This window comes from Arthrobotrys flagrans, assembly GCF_004000055.1.
Source record: "Arthrobotrys flagrans strain CBS H-5679 chromosome Unknown unitig_0, whole genome shotgun sequence".
NCBI classification, from domain to species: Eukaryota; Fungi; Ascomycota; class Orbiliomycetes; order Orbiliales; family Orbiliaceae; genus Arthrobotrys; species Arthrobotrys flagrans.
In genome coordinates, this window is record NW_027137550.1 from 7,663,295 (window position 1) to 7,682,612 (window position 19,318).

At 46.2% G+C, this 19,318-nt stretch overlaps 4 protein-coding genes across 4 annotated transcripts; 2 read left to right on the forward strand and 2 right to left on the reverse strand.

The window, feature by feature from the left end:
• Positions 1–3,686: 3,686 nt before the first annotated feature.
• Positions 3,687–8,401, reverse strand: DFL_005258 (uncharacterized protein; the record flags this gene model as incomplete). Its single annotated transcript, XM_067634489.1, has 6 exons — positions 3,687–4,613; positions 4,669–5,300; positions 5,350–7,671; positions 7,741–7,990; positions 8,067–8,126; positions 8,192–8,401. 6 exons carry the CDS (start codon positions 8,399–8,401, stop codon positions 3,687–3,689), a joined length of 4,401 nt encoding a protein of 1,466 aa, XP_067492553.1.
• A 1,868-nt stretch (positions 8,402–10,269) lies between these two features.
• Positions 10,270–14,231, forward strand: DFL_005259 (uncharacterized protein; the record flags this gene model as incomplete). The annotated part of the gene is made up of 5 exons (XM_067634490.1): positions 10,270–10,329; positions 10,656–10,663; positions 10,728–13,612; positions 13,671–13,862; positions 13,942–14,231. 5 exons carry the CDS (start codon positions 10,270–10,272, stop codon positions 14,229–14,231), a joined length of 3,435 nt encoding a protein of 1,144 aa, XP_067492554.1.
• A 245-nt stretch (positions 14,232–14,476) lies between these two features.
• DFL_005260 (uncharacterized protein) lies at positions 14,477–15,955 on the reverse strand (the record flags this gene model as incomplete). The annotated part of the gene is made up of 1 exon (XM_067634492.1): positions 14,477–15,955. One exon carries the CDS (start codon positions 15,953–15,955, stop codon positions 14,477–14,479), a length of 1,479 nt encoding a protein of 492 aa, XP_067492555.1.
• Positions 15,956–17,429: 1,474 nt separating this feature from the next.
• On the forward strand, positions 17,430–18,390 carry DFL_005261 (uncharacterized protein; the record flags this gene model as incomplete). Its single annotated transcript, XM_067634493.1, has 2 exons — positions 17,430–17,512; positions 17,592–18,390. 2 exons carry the CDS (start codon positions 17,430–17,432, stop codon positions 18,388–18,390), a joined length of 882 nt encoding a protein of 293 aa, XP_067492556.1.
• Positions 18,391–19,318: the final 928 nt, after the last annotated feature.

The following is a 19,318-nucleotide window of genomic DNA, read 5'->3' on the forward strand; positions in this document are numbered from 1 at the left end:
TATCGGTGCGGGAGTATTCTAGTGTATACCACCGAAGAGGACACTCGATACGAACCTTACATTCTTTTGCAGGGAAGCCAGCTCAGTTTTAATACAATAATAGAAGTGAGGTTAGACGCTTTAGTTGAGCTCTGAACAGCTAATTTTCACGTCATACAGTGTGAAGGTGGTTTTGTAAGCAGCTCGTGGTTTACTCGAGGAGGGGAACCAGACAATGGTCCGTAAAACAGTTCGCATTGTGAGATATCTTTTCTTTCTTCCTCTTTCAAGACAATATCATAAATACCGTGACCGTCTGTGACTTACGCACATGGCTTACGACCAAAAGAATATTAACACCCAATGATTTTCTCCTCAATTTTGTGCATACTAATACCAAGTGAGGCCGAAATAACGATAAAAAAAAGACAAAAAACACCATGTTGTGTTCGAATTCCGTTATTCGTATACATCGCTGAAAGGTCGGGTATAGATGTCTAAATATCGATCTCGGATACGGTCCGGCACGGGAAGATTAAGGGGCGTTCATGCATTCCCGCACGGCTCGAATCGAAACGAGGGGCCGGTCTGGTGGTGAGGAGTTTGGTTGGTTCGCTAAAAAGTTCCAAGTCTTGGTGGTCGGTTTCGTTATTTAATTGGACCCCTTTCTTTCCCCTGATAATTTCTGTCATTAAGGTTGAGGATGGGATGACTTGGCCGTCGACTTTGGTTTTAATTGGACAATAATGCAATAGAACGAAGGATATCGCTGGAAGGTAGTTGACATCAGTAACAACACACTCTAATGTTATAACTCGGGTTATAAATTCACTACTTCGACATCTCTAATGTACCGGCCTCCGATATAATATCGATGGTTACCTATAATCAACCAGACAATCGAAAACTATGGCAACCTATCACGATCTAAAAATCAGCCCCACCAGTTAACTGCTTTTATCCTTCGAAAACTTCCACGATGACTACAAGTTACTAGCAGTGAAATTTGCAAAAGCAATCCAATCACTCGAAACTAGGTATACCTAGGTACTAAAGTAGCTATAAGACAGACACCTTCATTGCTACTTCAATTGATTGAATGAATGATCTAAGAGTTTCCTTCGGATTAATCTTATGCACGGCAAAACGGTTTAACCAAATGTCGATTTCATAGTCGAAGTTACATATCTCTTATATGTGATAGCCTACCAGCCCCTCTAGCCCAAAACTTAATCCAAGGGGCATCTAAGATTCCACAGGGGACGAATTGAGCGTATATTCGCGAAATGTCGATATTAAACCATTCCCAAGACCATCAACATAGTACCAACCCTCAAACCTCATATCCGGATATCCACCCTTCACATTCCTCGGCGCTCCTGGGGCTTAATAGTCATCGTTCCAGCGGCATAATAACCCAATCTAATCGATCCAAACCACCCCTATCCCGGTCCCCAAAGTCCAAGGCGTTAACGGCGGAAAATCGGTATCTCGTCTTTCTTATATGCCTTATCGTAGGATCCTGCACGGCGTCTAACCCATCTGCACTATCGCCCCGGATGCGTGCATCTTCCTGGGAAGATGAACTTCTCAAAACATCCCCCTCGGCCCGTTATACCTCAAATTTTAAGAAGAAGAAAAAAATCTAATAAACCTTGGCAGGAGAGGATCTGCAGTGCCGTCAGATATATCACATTTTTACGATTTCCACACGTCTGCAGTCTGAGACTATTGAAGCCGAGCCGTTTTGAAAACGAAAATTTTTTAAGCCGATCGTCGTATTCCAGGCGGGATAAGTTTGAAGGAATGTTGAATTTGAGGAGAAGCTAGAGGAAAAAAGGACAGGAACATAAAATTATAAAGGGAAATTCAAACCGACATACATACACGCAATGCATACATACATGAAAGTACATACATCACGGATCAACGGGTAGGGGGCGGGATAGATATCGCATCGTACGATAGCCAATGTATGAATATTGAAGTGCATTATATCGACCAACAAAATTGTGATAAGGATGATATGGTATGATCTTCGGGTAACGGATTGGTGCTGCATGCTGCCCCGCTGTTTATGTACTTCGCAGAATACATCTATTCTAGGTTAAGAAGCTTCTAAGAAACGAAACAATTGAAACAATAAGCTGTCATTACCTTGTTCATATGCACGTACATACATGTAATGTACGCCTTGAGACCCACCTAATTCCCGTGCACGAGGCTTTGGAATTCTGCAAACATGGGTGCCCCCGGCCCGTCATAAATACTTTTTTTTTTATGAATTAAATAACCAAAAAGCGATACGACAAGGGGGGTTAGGTAATTATGTACATTGAAAATATGCAAAAGTTGAGCTGGGACAGCCTCATAATCGACGCAATGATGGTCTTTTGCAGGACTGCGTTGCCGGCGTGGTTGATAATTAAAACCCCCCTAGGTCCGTGTGGGCTTAACGGATGTAACTACGCATGGACCTCTTCCTCCTCTTCATCCCGATGAAGACGTATTCCAGACCCTTAAGGAATAGTCTCCATAACGGATAAAGCGTCCCGAGGAATTCTTCAAAAAACAAAAGTTGAAACTGAAGGTTTAGACTCGAAGGACGGGACACATACTTCCCTCGTCTCGACGACCCACACAGGCATGATTTGCATATTCTCACAAATATTGCAAATGTTTAATGCGATGCCTAGGTGTATCACATCAGGTGCATTTTGCATCTCGTCTGCCCTGAAAGTTTGTGATACCTACCTTCGGCTCGATCGCGAGGCATATTACAAAGAATCTAGAAACAAAGCCAAGGGGCCCAGTGCTCTCAGGCCCTAAGAAGCTAGCTAAGGATTCGAGCAACGGATATGAACCCCGAATCAATGAAATCGTTCTATGCCTGAAATCGGGGCTAGACCAATGGCTAGATCATGATATCAAAACGACACCTCGTTTTTTAATGCACCGGATCTAGTATAGTCCCTTCTTGTCAAGATTCCTGCAGCTGGAATCACAAGCTAAATTTTTTTTTGTACGACCATAATTACTAATCGTTTTCGAGGAGGCCTCGAATCTTGAGCTGGGGCCGGACCCACTTAACGCCCGACAAGGCTTGAATGTGACGACGCACCAGTGTGGAGCAATTGCAATTGCACTATGTAGAGTGACCAAAATTATGGAGGGAGAGTGAATGATACCATTCTAATTAGTTTGCACTATGGAAGAAGTTGATGAGATAGAACGGGAGTACGGAAAAGACGGGCCACGAATTCATTCCAAGACACAAATGCTTCGAGACTGCATGCAAGCGAGGACGCAAGGCAAGAGCAAACGATGCTCAACAGTTTTGAGCTAGCCCTTGCAAAAAAGAAAAGAAGAAAAGAAGTATGTACTGTGTAAAGAGGGGAACGAGAATTGCAACCGGGTATTCCAAAGGTAATCAAGAAAACAGTAATAAGGATAGTTAGTATAGTCGGGGGGGAAAACCCTAAAAAATAAAAAATAAAATAAAATAAAAAAAATGTAGTATCCAAATCCAAACCCCAGCGAACCCCTAGATTTTCTCTTTCGACTTTCAAAAAACGAATCAGTTAATCAACCGACTTGTTGCTGACCCTCCTCTTCCCCTCATTCGCCTCCCTCTTCCCCTCATTGACCTCGATCGACGACCGCGGAAGAAGGCTATTGAAGCTAACGTTCCTCAATGGCCCTCTAATCTATGGCGGACTGTTGTTTCTGCCCCGGCCAAAGAAACTTTTGCGATGCGACGAATGCCTCGAACCTGGCCTATCCTCTTCCGACGATTTGAAGCTCGTCTTGAACGTAATATTTCCAGCGCCAACCGGAATGACGGCCTCTGTGGGTGTTGAGCTCTCACTGAGAATCAACAAACCTTCACCGAGCTTCTCATCCTTTCCGGGAATTCGAGAGTCGTACCAGACTTCGATTTTGAAGCCTGTGTCCGGAGTGCAGTTATACTGCACCTTTTCATCGTTATGCCATTCGATAGAATTACCGTGGAACTTTTCGGTCGAGCTCTTGAGGATATACTTATCCTTACCTTGTGGGATGACATGAACTCGCAATTTCTGGCCGTCTTTGTATCCAGTGGCTCTGACAAGAGTGATATGTGCGAGGCCGGAATCAGGAAGAATACTTGCACCGCTGATGCTCTTCTGACTTCTGTGGCTACCATATGGGTTGAGGTTCACAGAGTCTCTGTTCGGAGTCTTCATCCTAGGAGGTGAGGCGCTACCGCTGCTACGGCCGTCGTCTACAGATGGCTCGTTAACAGAAATGCTGTGAGAAATGCTGCTAGAATCTTCTTCCTTTTCCTCTTTGTCCTTCTTGCCACGACCGAAGACATTCTTGCCAACGAAAGAGGCGCCCTTGATGACACCACCGCCAACTTTTGTGATACCCTTGATCGGTGCCCCGGCGACGTTCGTAACGATCTTGCCGGGAACCGCAAAAGTGCCACTAAATGTTGCAGTAGTATGTCGTTGACGAACAACGTAGTCAGGTGTAAAAACAAAGCCAAGTCGGATCGATCCAGACTTGCCGTCTAAAGGAACGGTAGCAATGCTCTTGGTGAAGGGTTGAACTTTTGTCAAGTCGATATTAGCAGCTCCAAGGAAGTCATCCTACACAATGTTAGCTCAAGATCCCACGCATAACTGCCCATTGATGTAAACATACCTCGCCAGCAAGATCCCAATCGTAAACCTTGCATTTGAACTCGGCGGCAACCTTGGATGGAATCTGGACCGTGAAGAACTCGTTCCACGCAGGGTGGAGTGTTTTCTTCTGGATCTCCGTTTTGAACACCTTGTCTCCATTGAGCTCAAAGATGACATATGGATCGCTCTTTCCATTGCTGTCGGCTGCTGGAAGATCAGATCCATCCAAAACATCAACACGGAGAGATCCCATATTCGTAATACTCTCTCTCTCGTCGAGCTCTATGAGGACGGGGATGTAATTGAGAGTAACGTTGACCTTGCTTACTCCATCCTTGCCCTTTAGCGACAAAGTAGTGGGTTTATAAAGACACTGTTTGAGGATTCTGAAAGTATCCCCCTTAAGCTCTGCGATAATGTCCTCCTTGCCGTCGCCTTTGTCTTTGTGATGCTCTACAAGTCTGAGAGTAACCTTGGAGAACTCCAGCTCTCGGACAAAAGCATCACCAATCTCGTCTACCTTACCCCTCTTCATCCGAATCTTTGAAGATACAAAAGCTGGGAAGAGGAAATCGTCCATCCTGACTTGAAGGTAGCAGTCGCGCTCTGTAAGATCCACATCGTGAATCCTGAAAACGAGTAGGCCAGAGTCTAGTGACGATTAGTATATGTAAGAAATATATATCTAAGATTGACCTACTTTTAGAAAGGAGCTCCTCAGGTGTCAGCTTGATAACCTCTGCCTTCTTCTTCTTAGGCGCCGCGCCCTCGACTTCCTTTTCAGCGGCATCCAACATATCGACTTCGGATCCAGCAACTGTTGGGGATGTGGGAGTTGCGGCCTTGACCTCGAGGTCTGGATCGGTTTCTTCAGCTAGAGCTTCTTCCTTCTTTTCCGGTTCAGGCTCGGCGACATGCATCGTTGGGTAGAAGGATACATTGAAGAACAGAGTTCCCTTCTGCTGTCTTGTTCTATCCAAAATGAGAGGAACGGCCTGTTCTTTTCTTTCTGTGTGTGGCAAAAACTCGCCCTCGACTTCCTCGCTTTCCTTGATGTATGGGCCGACATCGAAGTCGTACTGGCCGAGCGGTCTATCCTTTCCGAGTTTCTCGTAATCCAAAACCTCAAGTGTAACCTTTTCGCGATTACTATGGACAGGAACATAGAGGATTTCATCCCACTGCGGGTTGAGATCTTCCTCGAATGTGACAGACTTAGCCTTTTCAATACCAGATAAGAGAATTCGAACGTATGGGTCTGATTTTCCGAGCTTCTCAACATTACGAAGATCCTTCGCACGAACCAAGTGGATACGTAGAACACCAATTGGTTTAATGTAGCCACCGTCAGCACCGAGGTCTCCCTTCAGTGCGACAGGTCTCCATTGTGCTCTGATCTGGACCTTACCGGTTTTGACACCGGAAAGTGGGAACCAATCCTGTCCCTTGGCGGTTGCGTCGAGCATGTCATTCAATTTGAGTTGATAGAATCCGATGGTTGGATCTTCTGCTAAGTCTCGGGAATCCTTGATCATCAGGCCGACCTTGCAGTGTGTCCTATCTTTAACAATGATCTCGGTGTGTTCTTCCCAGATAGGGTCGTTGCTTCGTTTAACGACCTTTGTTTGCTTGATCTTCTTGCCATTGATAACGAAAGTAGCGTACGGAGAAAGCTGACCGATCATGCTCTTGGTATGGTCTAACTCCTTGGCTCTATGGATAGTGTATCTCAAGACACCGGTATTCATTTCGGGTACGAGCTCAGTAGTGCCATCAGCATTCTTTGCGCCTTCAAGAACCGGGAAGAAGCGGAAGTCGCAGGTGATGAGGCCCCTGTTCTTTCCATTGGCAATGACCGGGAGTTGGACATTTTCCTGCTCTGGTTGACCATTTTCAAGGCTCTTGAGTGGGAATGAAGCAACACCGAGTTCTTTGTCCTTACGAATATCATTATAGTCGAAAACTTGTAGCCAGAGAGCGTCGTTAAACGAGGTAATGATAAGGTAAATGGTTTCATTCCACCTTGGGTTTGCGTTTTCTCTCTTGGTATGTGTCTTTGCGAGAACGTCTCTGCCATTGAAGCAAAGAGCGACATATGGGTCTGGGGTACCTGAAAACTTATCTGGGTTCTTCAAACCTTGAGCGTTATGGATTGTAACGGCGAGGATACCAATAGCTGTATCGACGGCAGCTCCTGCGAGCATCTGGGCGATATTGAGGGTGAAGACGTGTGGAGCGTAGAACATGGGCTTGAGATTGGCGTGGACCATATCCAAAATGAAAGTCTTCAAACCGGGCATGAGACCAATATCCAAACCGAGGAGATCTCCACCAAGGGGCTTGCAAACAAAATCGAGTCTTGGGGGTTGCAAAAAGCAGACATCGACCTTCTCGACGTGTGGAAAGTTGATTTGAAGCTTAATCTTGACTTTCATTTCTCCAGAGCAGGCGAAGTCTTCGACGATAACAGGGAGACCCTTGCTGGCAATACCCTTTCCGACACGTATTTCGAGAACAATCTTGGGGTTGATTCTGCTCTTAAGTTGCATCGAGGTCATATCGGAGGTATCATTCGGGTTGAAGCTGAACTTCCAGTCCATCTCGACGATGTCATCTTCGGTCTTAGGATACGATCGAACATGCTCAAGTCTTGGGGGTTTTGTTCCCATGGTGAATGTTTCCAACCGAAGGCTGTCTAAGAATGCTGGAGTAGCGGTAGAGAGGATTTGGTCGACAGTGTTGACAACGGTAGCAGCTAGGACGGGTTGGTAAATTGGCCAGAATTTGAGGATGAAGTTGTTGATCCATTCGAGGCTCTCCGCATCGGTAGAGAGCCTTTGAAGTGCAGTTTCTCGAATAAGATCATCACGAATATTTCGACGAAGGCGTTTGATAGAGGTTCTATAGTATGTCATGCAGATTGCACAGACGATGATAACCCAGGCAATACCGCCACCGAATAAAGCGACGATCCAGCTCATAACACAGGCGCCGATAATGATACCGGCATTGTGATACCAATCTAAAATAACATGAACAAAATGATTAGTACCTTCTGCCATATCCATTAGCCACATATGCAGTTGCCTACCTCCAAAAAACTTATCCTCGAGTCTCTTTTCGAGCCAAGTTGTTTTGTCGACGTCGAGCTCCTCGGGAGGGGCGCCGAAAGTTGCGGCCTCATTGACTACCGCTCCAAACCTCGGAGCCCATCCTGTTCGACTCCACTCGCCGTCACCGGCTTTTGGATGTCCATTTACATAGCCGTCTGCTGGCTTCTCGCCCTTTTCTTGTGTTTGTGGGCTGGCCGCTGGTTTGTCAGATTTAGGTGTTGACACGTCCTAGGTTCTTGTGAGTTATGACGTCTGTTTGGAAGGCACGATGCGGCAGAGAGTTTCTGATGAACGGGATACGTACGGGATCGATGGCAACAGCAGCATTTGTACTCGGTTGAAGCTTGAGACCCTCTGGGATTGCCTGTAGAACGACCTGTTAGTCACGTCCTTTTTTTTTTTTTTTTGACTTCGAGGTGGTTAGCCTACCTTGCGAACCTCAGCTGCCTTTTCGGCCGGCGTTGCATTGGGATCGAATTTAAACGCTGGAACCCCACCATCGATGGCCTCGTTCTTGATAGCTTCCTGGATAACTTCTCCCGACATTTTGACTTCTTGTGCTCTTGAGGGAGTATCGGGAGGAGTAGCTGGAGTTTCTGGAGGAGGAACAGCAACTGGTGCTGGAGCTGGGGTTTCCATATTGCCGTTAGGCTCAACCCCGAATTGGGTTGAGAGGTTGAACGGAAATTAGCGCTTTTGTGGTCTTTCTGCCGCAACACGTCGGAATAGTTAATTGCAATTGTGGCTATGGAGTGATAATGGAATGGCGATATTGATTGAAGGTAAAGAGGAAGTCCCTGCTCTCTTCTCTTCTCTTCTCTTCTCTTCTCTGGCTTGGGATATGAGCGTGGGACACTTCTTTGTTTCTGCTGCTTGAGCTTGTGATGTTGCTTTTGCTAGCTGTGTTTATTGGAGGACCGAGGAATTGTGACAGGACCAACAGAGAAACACCAATTTGAAGGCAATCTGAAGGCGGGGACTGGAATAAAAAAAGTGTTTAACACCACCACCATGTGCGCCACCAAATTCCTCTTTTATACAAATCTGAGCCCCGGAGAATTGATACTGACCTCAATATCTCCCAGGGCGTGGATAGCGAACTTCAAATTAAGGAAAGGCCACAGTAACACCTTGCTCTTCCGATGGTCGACGGACTAACTCGTTCGATTGGGGAATGTAGGCTCACACTAACCCTCCACCAGTCCACCAAATGGAAATCCACGCAACTTGGCCCCCGCACGACACCTCTGTATGTACGCCGTCTAAAGAAGAGGGCAGAAAACGGATGCAAAGATACAAAGACTAAAAAAAAACTTAATTCTTGTGCGCGCGTACATATGTACAGAAGTGCCGACGGTGGGCTTGATATACAACCAGGCAGACATCTGTGGACACTGTTCCGGCTCGTTAAATCAAGATCTTGGTTGGCCATGGCATCCGGCATCCAAAGATTTCGGCCCCACAGCCCTGTTCATACTTTTTCTGTACCTCGATCGTCTTTTCCGATCTGGTATGCCCGAACTTTCCTCCCCTCCTTTATGTGCTACGCAATCGAATCTTAGTACACCGGACTAAAGAATTGTGTATGGACAGCTGCAGACTCTAGTACTTCTGCTGCAGCAATTGGGTGGGAGGTGGGGAAATAAAACCCGAACCCATTGCCCAGATCCGCTGTCGAATTGTTGGGCTATGCTTTTGTCGATATGTCCCGCTTGAGCCTGTCCATGTCGACGTAATGTGCACATATCTCAGGTTTGCTACCCTTGTTCGTTGATGCAGCTTCTTCCCTGCAAGTTTGACGTTGACCGAAGTTAGTGGCATGACGAACAGGCGGGTACTTCTATTCCCTTGTATTTTGGTGCTATCTGGAAGTACCTCGTTCTGTCGCACGAGGCTGGTGCTTGTAGTCCAGAACATAGCTGTCGTCTTCCAGCCTTAGCTCCGCCAATTGGATATCCCGACGATCGCTGCAGAGCGAGGTATTTCTCTCACTTGCACTGAATATCAGTCAATTGTCTTAAGTCCGGATTTAGTCCTAGCTGGGCTCACGGTCCTTGGACCCTACGTCATGAGTTCAAGATTCCTATCTCTGTCATGTGACAATAGAGCACCCTGAGATGAAGTCTGTTGCGATAGCACAAATTTCGGAAATCGGATGCATTATCAATCATCCATGAGGGGCCACTATCTGACACAGCTGTGACCTTTGCTACCCCAATGGATCCTTAGTCAGCGCGTGTTGCGATCTAAGGCTGGGGGCCCTCGATTGGTTAAGATGAGGAAATCTAATTCAGCCTAGAGCCTGCCATCGATTTATATTTATCGATTTTGTCAAGTTGGTGTTCAGATTCAAGAATGGTCCATCCTGTTACACCTCAACGTCGGCTCAAATTGCAGGATCCGGCAAACGATTCTCATATAGCTTATTGTCGAATCGATCGAACAATGCCACCCATACAATGTCAGTATTGTTGAATTGTTGGTTTTTCGCGATATGACTGTTAAATATGCCGACCCTGGTCTTTCCTCTGGCGAACGCCTACGACCGCATCTCGCGACGACGGGCTGTTTGATTCGATTATGGTTTCGACCCTCGACATTGGATGTTTCCCAACCCCGCACTGGTTGCGATTGAAGCCATATACTTAAATAGTTTTCAATCCAATCCGGAAAGCCTAAGCCCCTAGGTTCGAAGCTATACCAGGCTAGGAATACGAAAACATATAGTCATTTACAACTTACTCATCTATCGAAGCGCGAGGGTTTGTATTATATCCTATCCACGTACCTTGACATTATTACAATCCTTAGCTTTAAAGATAGTAATTTCTTAATTCTATCTATAGGCCGAGCGTCCGTGAAATCAACTCCCATAATAGTATCGATCAGTTAGAGTACTAGGTAAGATATCTTAGAGAACGTGCAGTCCACTTCTTTCAAATGGAGATACTAAAGGATTCCATAGTCCTAAAATGCCCTACGAAATTGATCCAGGAACCGGATTAATACATCAGGTTGCCGAAATACCCAGCAATGAACTGTTCGAATCCGACGTTGGCGCAGCCCCAGATCAAAAGTCATTTACCCAGAAGTTGATATCTCGAATCCACGAATCCCAAAAGAACGATCCCAACATCCCAAACCAAAAAGTGCTTAGCCCTGCGACAGTCGACCTCCAGGAGTCGCTCCTGTTCAGTCCACAAGAAGGAAATGACACAAACTCTACTCCATCCGGATGTCTAAATCTAGTCGAACGGAAATACATGTGGCTTAGGAAGATCTTTTCCGATATCCAATCGGAAACCGATCAAAATTGGCCCATGCTGAATCATATCGCCAGTATCTGCAAAGCTTCAAAAATACATCGTTGCCAGAACCAGATATGCCTGGAGCACCACAAGCAACTTGAAGATGTACTCCCTCCGTGCGAGTGGCCGGCCTTTCGAGAATGGATTATCGAAGTGTGTTCGTGCCAGATGCAAGCCTCATATTCAGAACGGTGCACACGTCCATACCTTCATCTTTCATCCGCGGTTCTGGCCCTCAACTGGTTTCTAGAAGGTATCAAGTTAGCGAGATATACCAACATAACAGCAAAGTATATCAACCTCAATGGCGAGAAGGTGCCAATAAATTTGTTCCCTATATGTGAGATTATCTACTGGGGAGTCAATTTTCAAGTTCATTTGGGAAACACAATGTTCGGATTTCTAGAATGGGGGAATACCATGATACCACATAGTGTGGTTGCCCCCGCTCTGCTAGATGCAACGAATAAGGCGCGCGAACTTGGTATCTGCCTAAATCGCCTCTGGAACGTTTCCCTGATTAGTGAGAGAGGAGAACATGATTTACCAGCGATCATGGGTCTTGCCGCACGATATCCACAACTTCGGCATGAGAATCATGAATCGTGCACGGCAGGGTTCTGTGGATTCAATGCTGTCGATGCTACCTATATCCGACAACTTCATGTATGCGGGGGAAACGAAGTGGCCGATTGTCAAGAGAATAGGTTATTCTTTGATCCGGAACGGCTAAAGGCCCCGATGATAGGTGGCGGTAGAACTGCCTGGTCCGTCAACGAGCCTTTCGAAGTCCTAGGCCCTCAGACCGAATACGCCACCATTTCTCACGTGTGGTCAGATGGCACCGGAGTTGGAATAGAACCACCTGGCCACGTAAATCGCTGCCTTTTCAGATACTTCGCGAAATTGGTCAAACTGGCGGGTTGCAATGCCATATGGTGGGATTCGATTTCTATTCCATTGGACCCGGTGCTTAGAAAGAAAGCGATCAATGACATGCACAATAACTACTTCAACTCGAAATGCACAATAGTCCATGATAAATATCTGGTGGGTTTCGATTGGGCTGAGGATGGAAGTCCTGCACTAGCTTTGATATTTTCTCCATGGTTTACTCGTGGGTGGACGGCAATAGAATGCAAAATGGCTAAGCGAATTAAAGTCGTATACAAGAAGCCAGGATATAACGAACCTATCATCAAGGATCTCGACGATGATATTCTAGCCAAAGACCCTACACGCTGCTCACGAGCTCATTGGATCGCATCCAATATTATCCGGCGGCTTCGTGAGCCAATTGAGAGCGTCAGTAGCCTCCTCGCCATCCTCAAACCTCGAAGCACCTCATGGCCCCGCGATAGGATAATGATTGCGGGGCTCTTGGCCGGTATTGAAGTTAGTTACTCAATGACGCCTACGGCCATTACTAAAGCAATATTCGGGAAGATCAAAAACATCAGCCACTCTAGTCTTCTACATCAAGAAACATCGATTTCCGAGTTTGGTGGATGGTCATGGTGCCCCAATTATCTTTACGACCTACCGGCATCACCACCTGGTGAATTCAAACGGCTTCTGCTGAGTGGGAGGTCATGTATAATCGATAAAAACGGCGCAATACTAGGCGAATTTCCCGCTCGAAGAGTGAATAGAGACGACTTCTTAGGCCGCCGGGTCATTCCTACATCATCCCATCCCTTCGTCAATTCCCGGATCAAAGCTGCTCTTGAAAATTGGCAGAATTGTTTGGTGATTGGGCATTATCCGGGACCATATATACTCGTGGAGACGGAGCTACCAAACGACGAATTCTATTCCAGAGTAAACTACCTTCCAACGGCTAACGAGGTTCTCTGCTGCAGGTACTTGGGAACCGTCAATACTGTGGGTGATGAAGAAATGTATTCGAACCATATATACGACGCCGTGGTTTTACATCCCATCGTTATAGGCCGGGAACCAGATATGACTTTCGATTTTAAAACGTTCTTGAAGTTCCCTAAACAACAAGAACTAGTTATTTCAAATGTCCTGGGAGTTTCCCCCGCTCTTAAATGGGCCTTCTCATTCGAGCATGTTTGGATGGGAGATAATCCGGTCCACGGTGATTTGTTAGTCTTACAGAGAGCCAAGGTCCCTCATCCGACATTTGGACCGCAGTATATGGTTTGGGCCTATTCGATACATAACCTCGAAGTCCTGGAGACAACCCTAGGAAACCTCGAGGTATCCGTCAAAGAAGATCCGTGTTTTACTTTAACCCCTAGTCTCTACATTGATAAAGTGTCAAAGTGGTGGTCCGAGGATATCCCGAATTTCAGCTATGTTGATACAGCCCAATACTGGCCGGCTTTGGGCATACAATCGAATGAAAGGACGACGAGACTCAATTTCACCCGAGATTTACGGAACCCAGGAGATGCAACCCCATCAGAGCTCTTATTCCGGTTGGACTTCCTATCAAGGACGATTACTTACGCCGCCATCGATAACTCGTTAGTAGAACCTTCTGACCCTCAATCGCTGTCTGGAGTATGGGCGTGTAAGTTCAAGTGACATGCACCCAAGCCTTGAAGATTGCTTAAGTTCGATTTCGGTAGGCATATACCCTGACGGGCAGTACGAATTTCATCTCTTCCACCAAGCCAAAAAAGATGAATTATATATCACCAAAATCACAAGCATCAATAGGACTGTCCCTCGAGGTTATAGAATCTTAGAATCATATTGTGATCTCCTACCAGGATCGCCTGACATGGGCCTTGGGAAAGTCAGACAAACGCTTCGCGCAGGTAAGAATTGTGCCCCCCCCCCTCCCCCCGGTCCTCCCGCAGAAAAAACCTTAGCCTATCATGTTATAACACTATACAGGTGGAAACACAAATCATTCCATGGGTGTCGGCGACGATACATGGGCTTATATTGGGATGATGGTTCGGGATGTTGATACGATTGACTTATGCGATGTTCAAGGTTTGAGGAATGCCGCTGGGTCAGATTATTTTTGGAAGTACAGACGTGTCCCCAAATCACTTCTATTCGGCGGGCGCCCTAGTTATATGAATGCTCCTGTAGAAGCTGTTGAATCACCAGTTCCAAGCTGGCCGTGGAGGAGTATCAATTGGTTGGGTTTGTTTCTAAGGAGTTTGTTTCGTACTTAATAAGTTTTATTCGATTGCCATTGCTATCTTTGAAGCTAATATAAACCATAAAGTTTAAAGAAGTTTCCCTATAGGCTCCGTATATTGCCCAAACATCACTACATGCAGGATCGCAAGATCTAGACAATAGATGAAACACTATTTTCGCACCAAGAAAAATCGTGAAAAGCTCGGTCAACTAGCTATTTTCATAACAGTATTCTCACTTTTGACTCTCAAGTCCACAGACAAGTGTTAGCTAATGGTTAATCCGCGACTGCGGTTTTCTTTGTGACAATTGGAGCAGTTTGCTCTGACCTTGGAGTGACCCTCCTCCCGGGCAGACCTCCCTCGTTCATAACCTTACTAGCCAGATAAATACCCTCATGGATAAACTTCTTCCAGTAGAAACGCTCATTTGCTTCATTCCAAGTTTCGCTCAAAAACCCAGCCTCAACTTCAAGAGACTTCGCAGCCGCCAATTCTTCAATTGGAATCTGCGAAGCTTCCTCCATAGCTGCTCTTGTCGCTTCTTCCCAATCCGAACGACTCTGACCGGCTTCGAGGATAGGATTGATCCATTTTAATGCGCCGCTGTAAAGTTGTTCCCAGGTTCCTTCCGCGAATGTATCCGGATTAAGCCCCATAATCGTATTCAACAGAGCTCTTCGTGAACTTGTTTCCGTTTCGTATCGTTTCATTTCTATCCTTCCTATCTTCTTCATCCACGTCGTCGCCGCACATTCAGGAGGATAAAGATACGTTTGCGAAAGCACACAGATAATGATCCATGTTGCGACGATAAAGGCGTTCATATCCTTCAACGTAAGAGACGCAAGAACCATGGCCCACTGCCCCAGAGTGAAAAGCCTCAAAAGAAATCGAAGGAGGGTATATCCCTTTTTCGGTAGCGGTCGTCGTCGAGACTCCAATTGCTTGTTAAGCAAAGAGTTGACAATACTGCTTTCTCCGTAGAAAACCGTCCACTCCGTCGCATTCATGTGCTCCGCGACCACCACCGCTCTATTAAACGGACTTGGACTATCAATCAAAAGCGCCTTTGGTCTACTGCCATATATTAACGAAACAATGAGCCCCGTAACCGGCATAATCAACAGAAACGTAAGAGCAATATAATATCGAAACATAGCACAGAAAACCACAAGTCCGATCAACAATACCCATCCCAATATCGAGGTCGCGAAATACCGCGCCGAATACATCCAAAACGGATCAACGAACAAAAACCGAAACCAGTTATCAGAAGGAACCCGATCCGCCCCTGGAGTGCGCGTAACATGGACAATGCTGAGCTTCTGTATCCTCAAATTCTTCTCAAACATATTTGCATGTTCGTTGGGAATCTGTGTTATCGGCTGGGACGCGAGGCATAACCGGGTTGTTTCTGGGTTGATGATGGGGTAAGCATCGCCCCAGCGACCGTCGAGAGCATGCCACGCGAGACTAGACCCGAATCGATCCAGACAGCAGATGCTCTGGAGATATGCATCTGAAAGGAGGAGTCGAATGTCGCCGGGCGTTATTGGCCAACTCCACAGTGGGACTGCGCCGAAGAGCTCGAAAATGTGGAGTTTGGTGGGGGTATCGATGAAATCTATGAATCCGGTAAGTGGGAGGACACCTGCAAGCTCAGAAGCCCAAGGTGTATTTGCGAGAGCTTCGTTGACGCGAGTAAGAGCCGCCTCTATCGCGGGCACGACACTCGATTCTGAGGCTCCGAGCATTATTTTTAAGTGATAAGGATGCTAAAGGAGCGGAGAGGGGTTGGGAGATGGCCTCTGGGATACATATTTTCTACTTTCCTACGATCTTCGGCCTTTTTATAAATGTTTACCCCGAGTCCACGTACAATGCAGATTTTGTTAAGGATCCCAGTGGGTGGTTTGGCGTGCATTCTCGAGGCTGATATCTAGCTCGCATACGCTAGCCGAAAAAAGTGCCTTGGTTGAGCCTTATTGTGGCGGATTTCTTCAAACTGTTACATTGGATGAACTGTTGAAGATTCGAACTTCTGGAAAGATTGACGGGTAGTGCGGTAATTGTGCTTCGAATACCATCATAGGGCTTAGCTAATATATACAGCTGTACGAAATAACTCTTTGGCAGTTTTCGAGGCATTACTGAATGTTTCCGTGGCCATGCGGAAGGTGAGGCTTTGGGCCTAGCTATCAAAATCCAACGCATGCAACAAAACCTCGAACCCGAACAAGCTGACTGCGTGACTGACTATTTCTCAAGACTTCCTACATAAGGATCTGGCAACCTCAACCTCGCCATGATCGCACGAATCATCCAATTTTTATTTTCCTGAAACCCTTTTTGCACCAGCTGGGTTTCAATATACCCCAGCTTTACATCAATTTCGATCTCTAAATATTTGAGTGCCATTGAGGTATACTCCATACTCTTCGATCTTCCCATGATTTTCATTATTATATCTTTTTGTTCTTTGGTAAGCATTACCTTTTGAGATCATGTTCGGAGAAGGCTTTTGAGTTGATGGCTGTGTTTTTGGTTGTTGAGGGTGAGGATTAGCATGAACGAATATTTGCCTTCGGAGAGGGAGCCCTTTGCTCGGGCGTACTGGAGTATTTCGTATTGGATACGGGGAAAGCGCAAAACAAAGCATAGGTAATTCTTGGTTTGTGGGCTTAGGAAACACTTTACCTGAACAAGATTGTAGTTGTGTAGAAAGGGAAGCCGCGTTTCATGCAGGGTTAGTGGTTGTGGTCCGGCTTCTTCGATATACTCTCCTTCGAGGTCGACGCTCTTAATTCACTCCAAAATTAACTGTGTTGCTCTTGTTGTAAATCCAAACCCCGCACGTGCAAAATTCTCCTTGGTTCACGGGATCTAGGGGACGAAAGGGGAAGGGGCTCAGGGGCCTCGGATCAATGCATCCCTAGATTGGAACCATTCCTACCGGCCGCACTAAATTGAGCCGAGGTGAAAGGAAACGGAGAACGGAGCTTCTCCACAAAATGTTTCAACCAGGTACTCCGCAATTTACGTCGGCCGATTGTAGATAAACCAGCAGGTACGTACTTGTATTTAAAAGTGAGCATGTTTTCTATATCTACACTGTGTCCCCCTGCCCGACGACGAATTGGTGCATCGATATCTTCCCTCTTTGCCTCCGATACCCGTGCTTTTTGCAAAATACTATTACCTGCTCCTTATAACTTTCTGAACGCGAATATGGCGGCGGCGAAGAAGGTCAATCCTCATTCTTATACTACTTTGCAACCGGAGGGGGTTGCTGTTCCTCGTCCTAGTGCTAGGTGTGTACTTTATCCAAATCAAAAATAAAATGTGCACAGGAAACAAAAAAATTGCTAATATAAAAAATAAAAATAACAGTCTAGTCCTCCTAGACTCCCAAAACCGCATCCTCCTAACCCACCGAACCTCCACCATAGGTTCCTTCGCAAATGCTCACGTCTTCCCAGGCGGAAACCAAGATCCCAAAGACACCTCCCTCGAATTCTGCGCCATTAGGGAAACCTTCGAAGAAACGGGTGTATTATTAACAAAACCCCAACCACCATCTTCATTAGTCCCATCGTTTCCACAGATAAGAAGGGATATTCATTCTAGAACCCACAGTCTATATTTCAACCAGTTTTTAGAAGAAAATGGGTTAGAAGCCGATGTTGAGGGGTTAATACCCTTTACGACGTGGATTACCCCGCCTACGATGAAGAAACGGTATGAAACTCATATGTTCCTGGGGTTTTTACCATTATCGTCTTCTGTGGATTCGAGCAGTACGCAACTACCAACATCAGACGGTGGTCTAGAAACCGCATCAACAACATTCATGACCGCCTCAGAAATCCTAACAGGGTTAAAACAAAACTCTATCATATTATTCCCTCCGCAAGCGTATCTAGTTACTAGGCTCGCAAAGTTCTTGAACGATCCGACATTAGGGGTTGAGGGACAGAGGGAGAGGATTAAAAGGTGGATTGAGGAGGAAGGGGTGGGGAGCTATGTGTTTGAACCGAGACCGGAGGGGAAGACGAAGGATGGGAAGAGGTTGATATTGGGGTATGGGCCTAGGGGAGATGTTAATAGGAAGTCGGTGTTGAAGTTTGGGAAGGGCGGGATGCCGGCGGATTTGGAGATTGTGGAGGCGGGGGAAGTGGCGAAGTTGTGATGTATTATATTTTATACCGGGCGGGTTTATAACAGGATTGACGTTCGAAGTACCTCTAAAGTACTATGGCTAAGAAGTATATATACGATCAGTATGTATGATATGTGGAGCTGCGTGAAGCATGAAACCAGATCTGTAAATGCGATCGCACTAAATTATAGATCCGGTCGGTTCCTCTGATTTTCTACTGGTAGAGAGTAGACGGGATCGGATGATGGATATTAAAGCGAACTGAAATCCAACAAGGATGTATGCGCAAGGGCAGGCTAGTCCCAACTAGCGAGAGCGGACGTCGGCAGGGTGCATCCAACAGACACTGACATATACAGACTCGGTCCATAGCTTATAATTAGAAAGAAAGAAGCCAGAGACGCCCTGTTGAATATGCAATGCCATGCCATCGACTGCCATGCCATCGATATCGGGACGAGGAATCGAGCCGGGTGGATATTCCCAGGCAGGCACATGTATGTCTCTATTCTGGCGCCATGTCACCAGCAATCAATTGGCAAAACCTCCCTGTCAGTCCCAAGCTAACTAATGCAATCAACGCAGTCGATTCAATCAATCACGCATGCAGCCCAGCCCACTCGCCAGCACAGCAAAGTCCAAAAACTGTTTCGCTGGCTTGCCTGCCTGCCGAAAAACCCGCTAACTAAGAAAGAAAGACCGCTGGGTTCTGCTGGTCACACGTCGCTGCCCTGTATTTTATCAGATTATTCCTTGCTCTTTGCACCGGATTGTTAAATGCAATGGGCCGGGGATTTACCAACCACTAACGGTGCTCCTGGCAGCTGCTCTGCTCTGCAAGCATCTGAAAAACCTCAACAGGACCTAATATACTTTGCTAACACCAATACAAATACTACCAATAATACTAAGACCGATACTACATTGTCGGGTGTATTGGGAAGACCGAAAGAAAGAA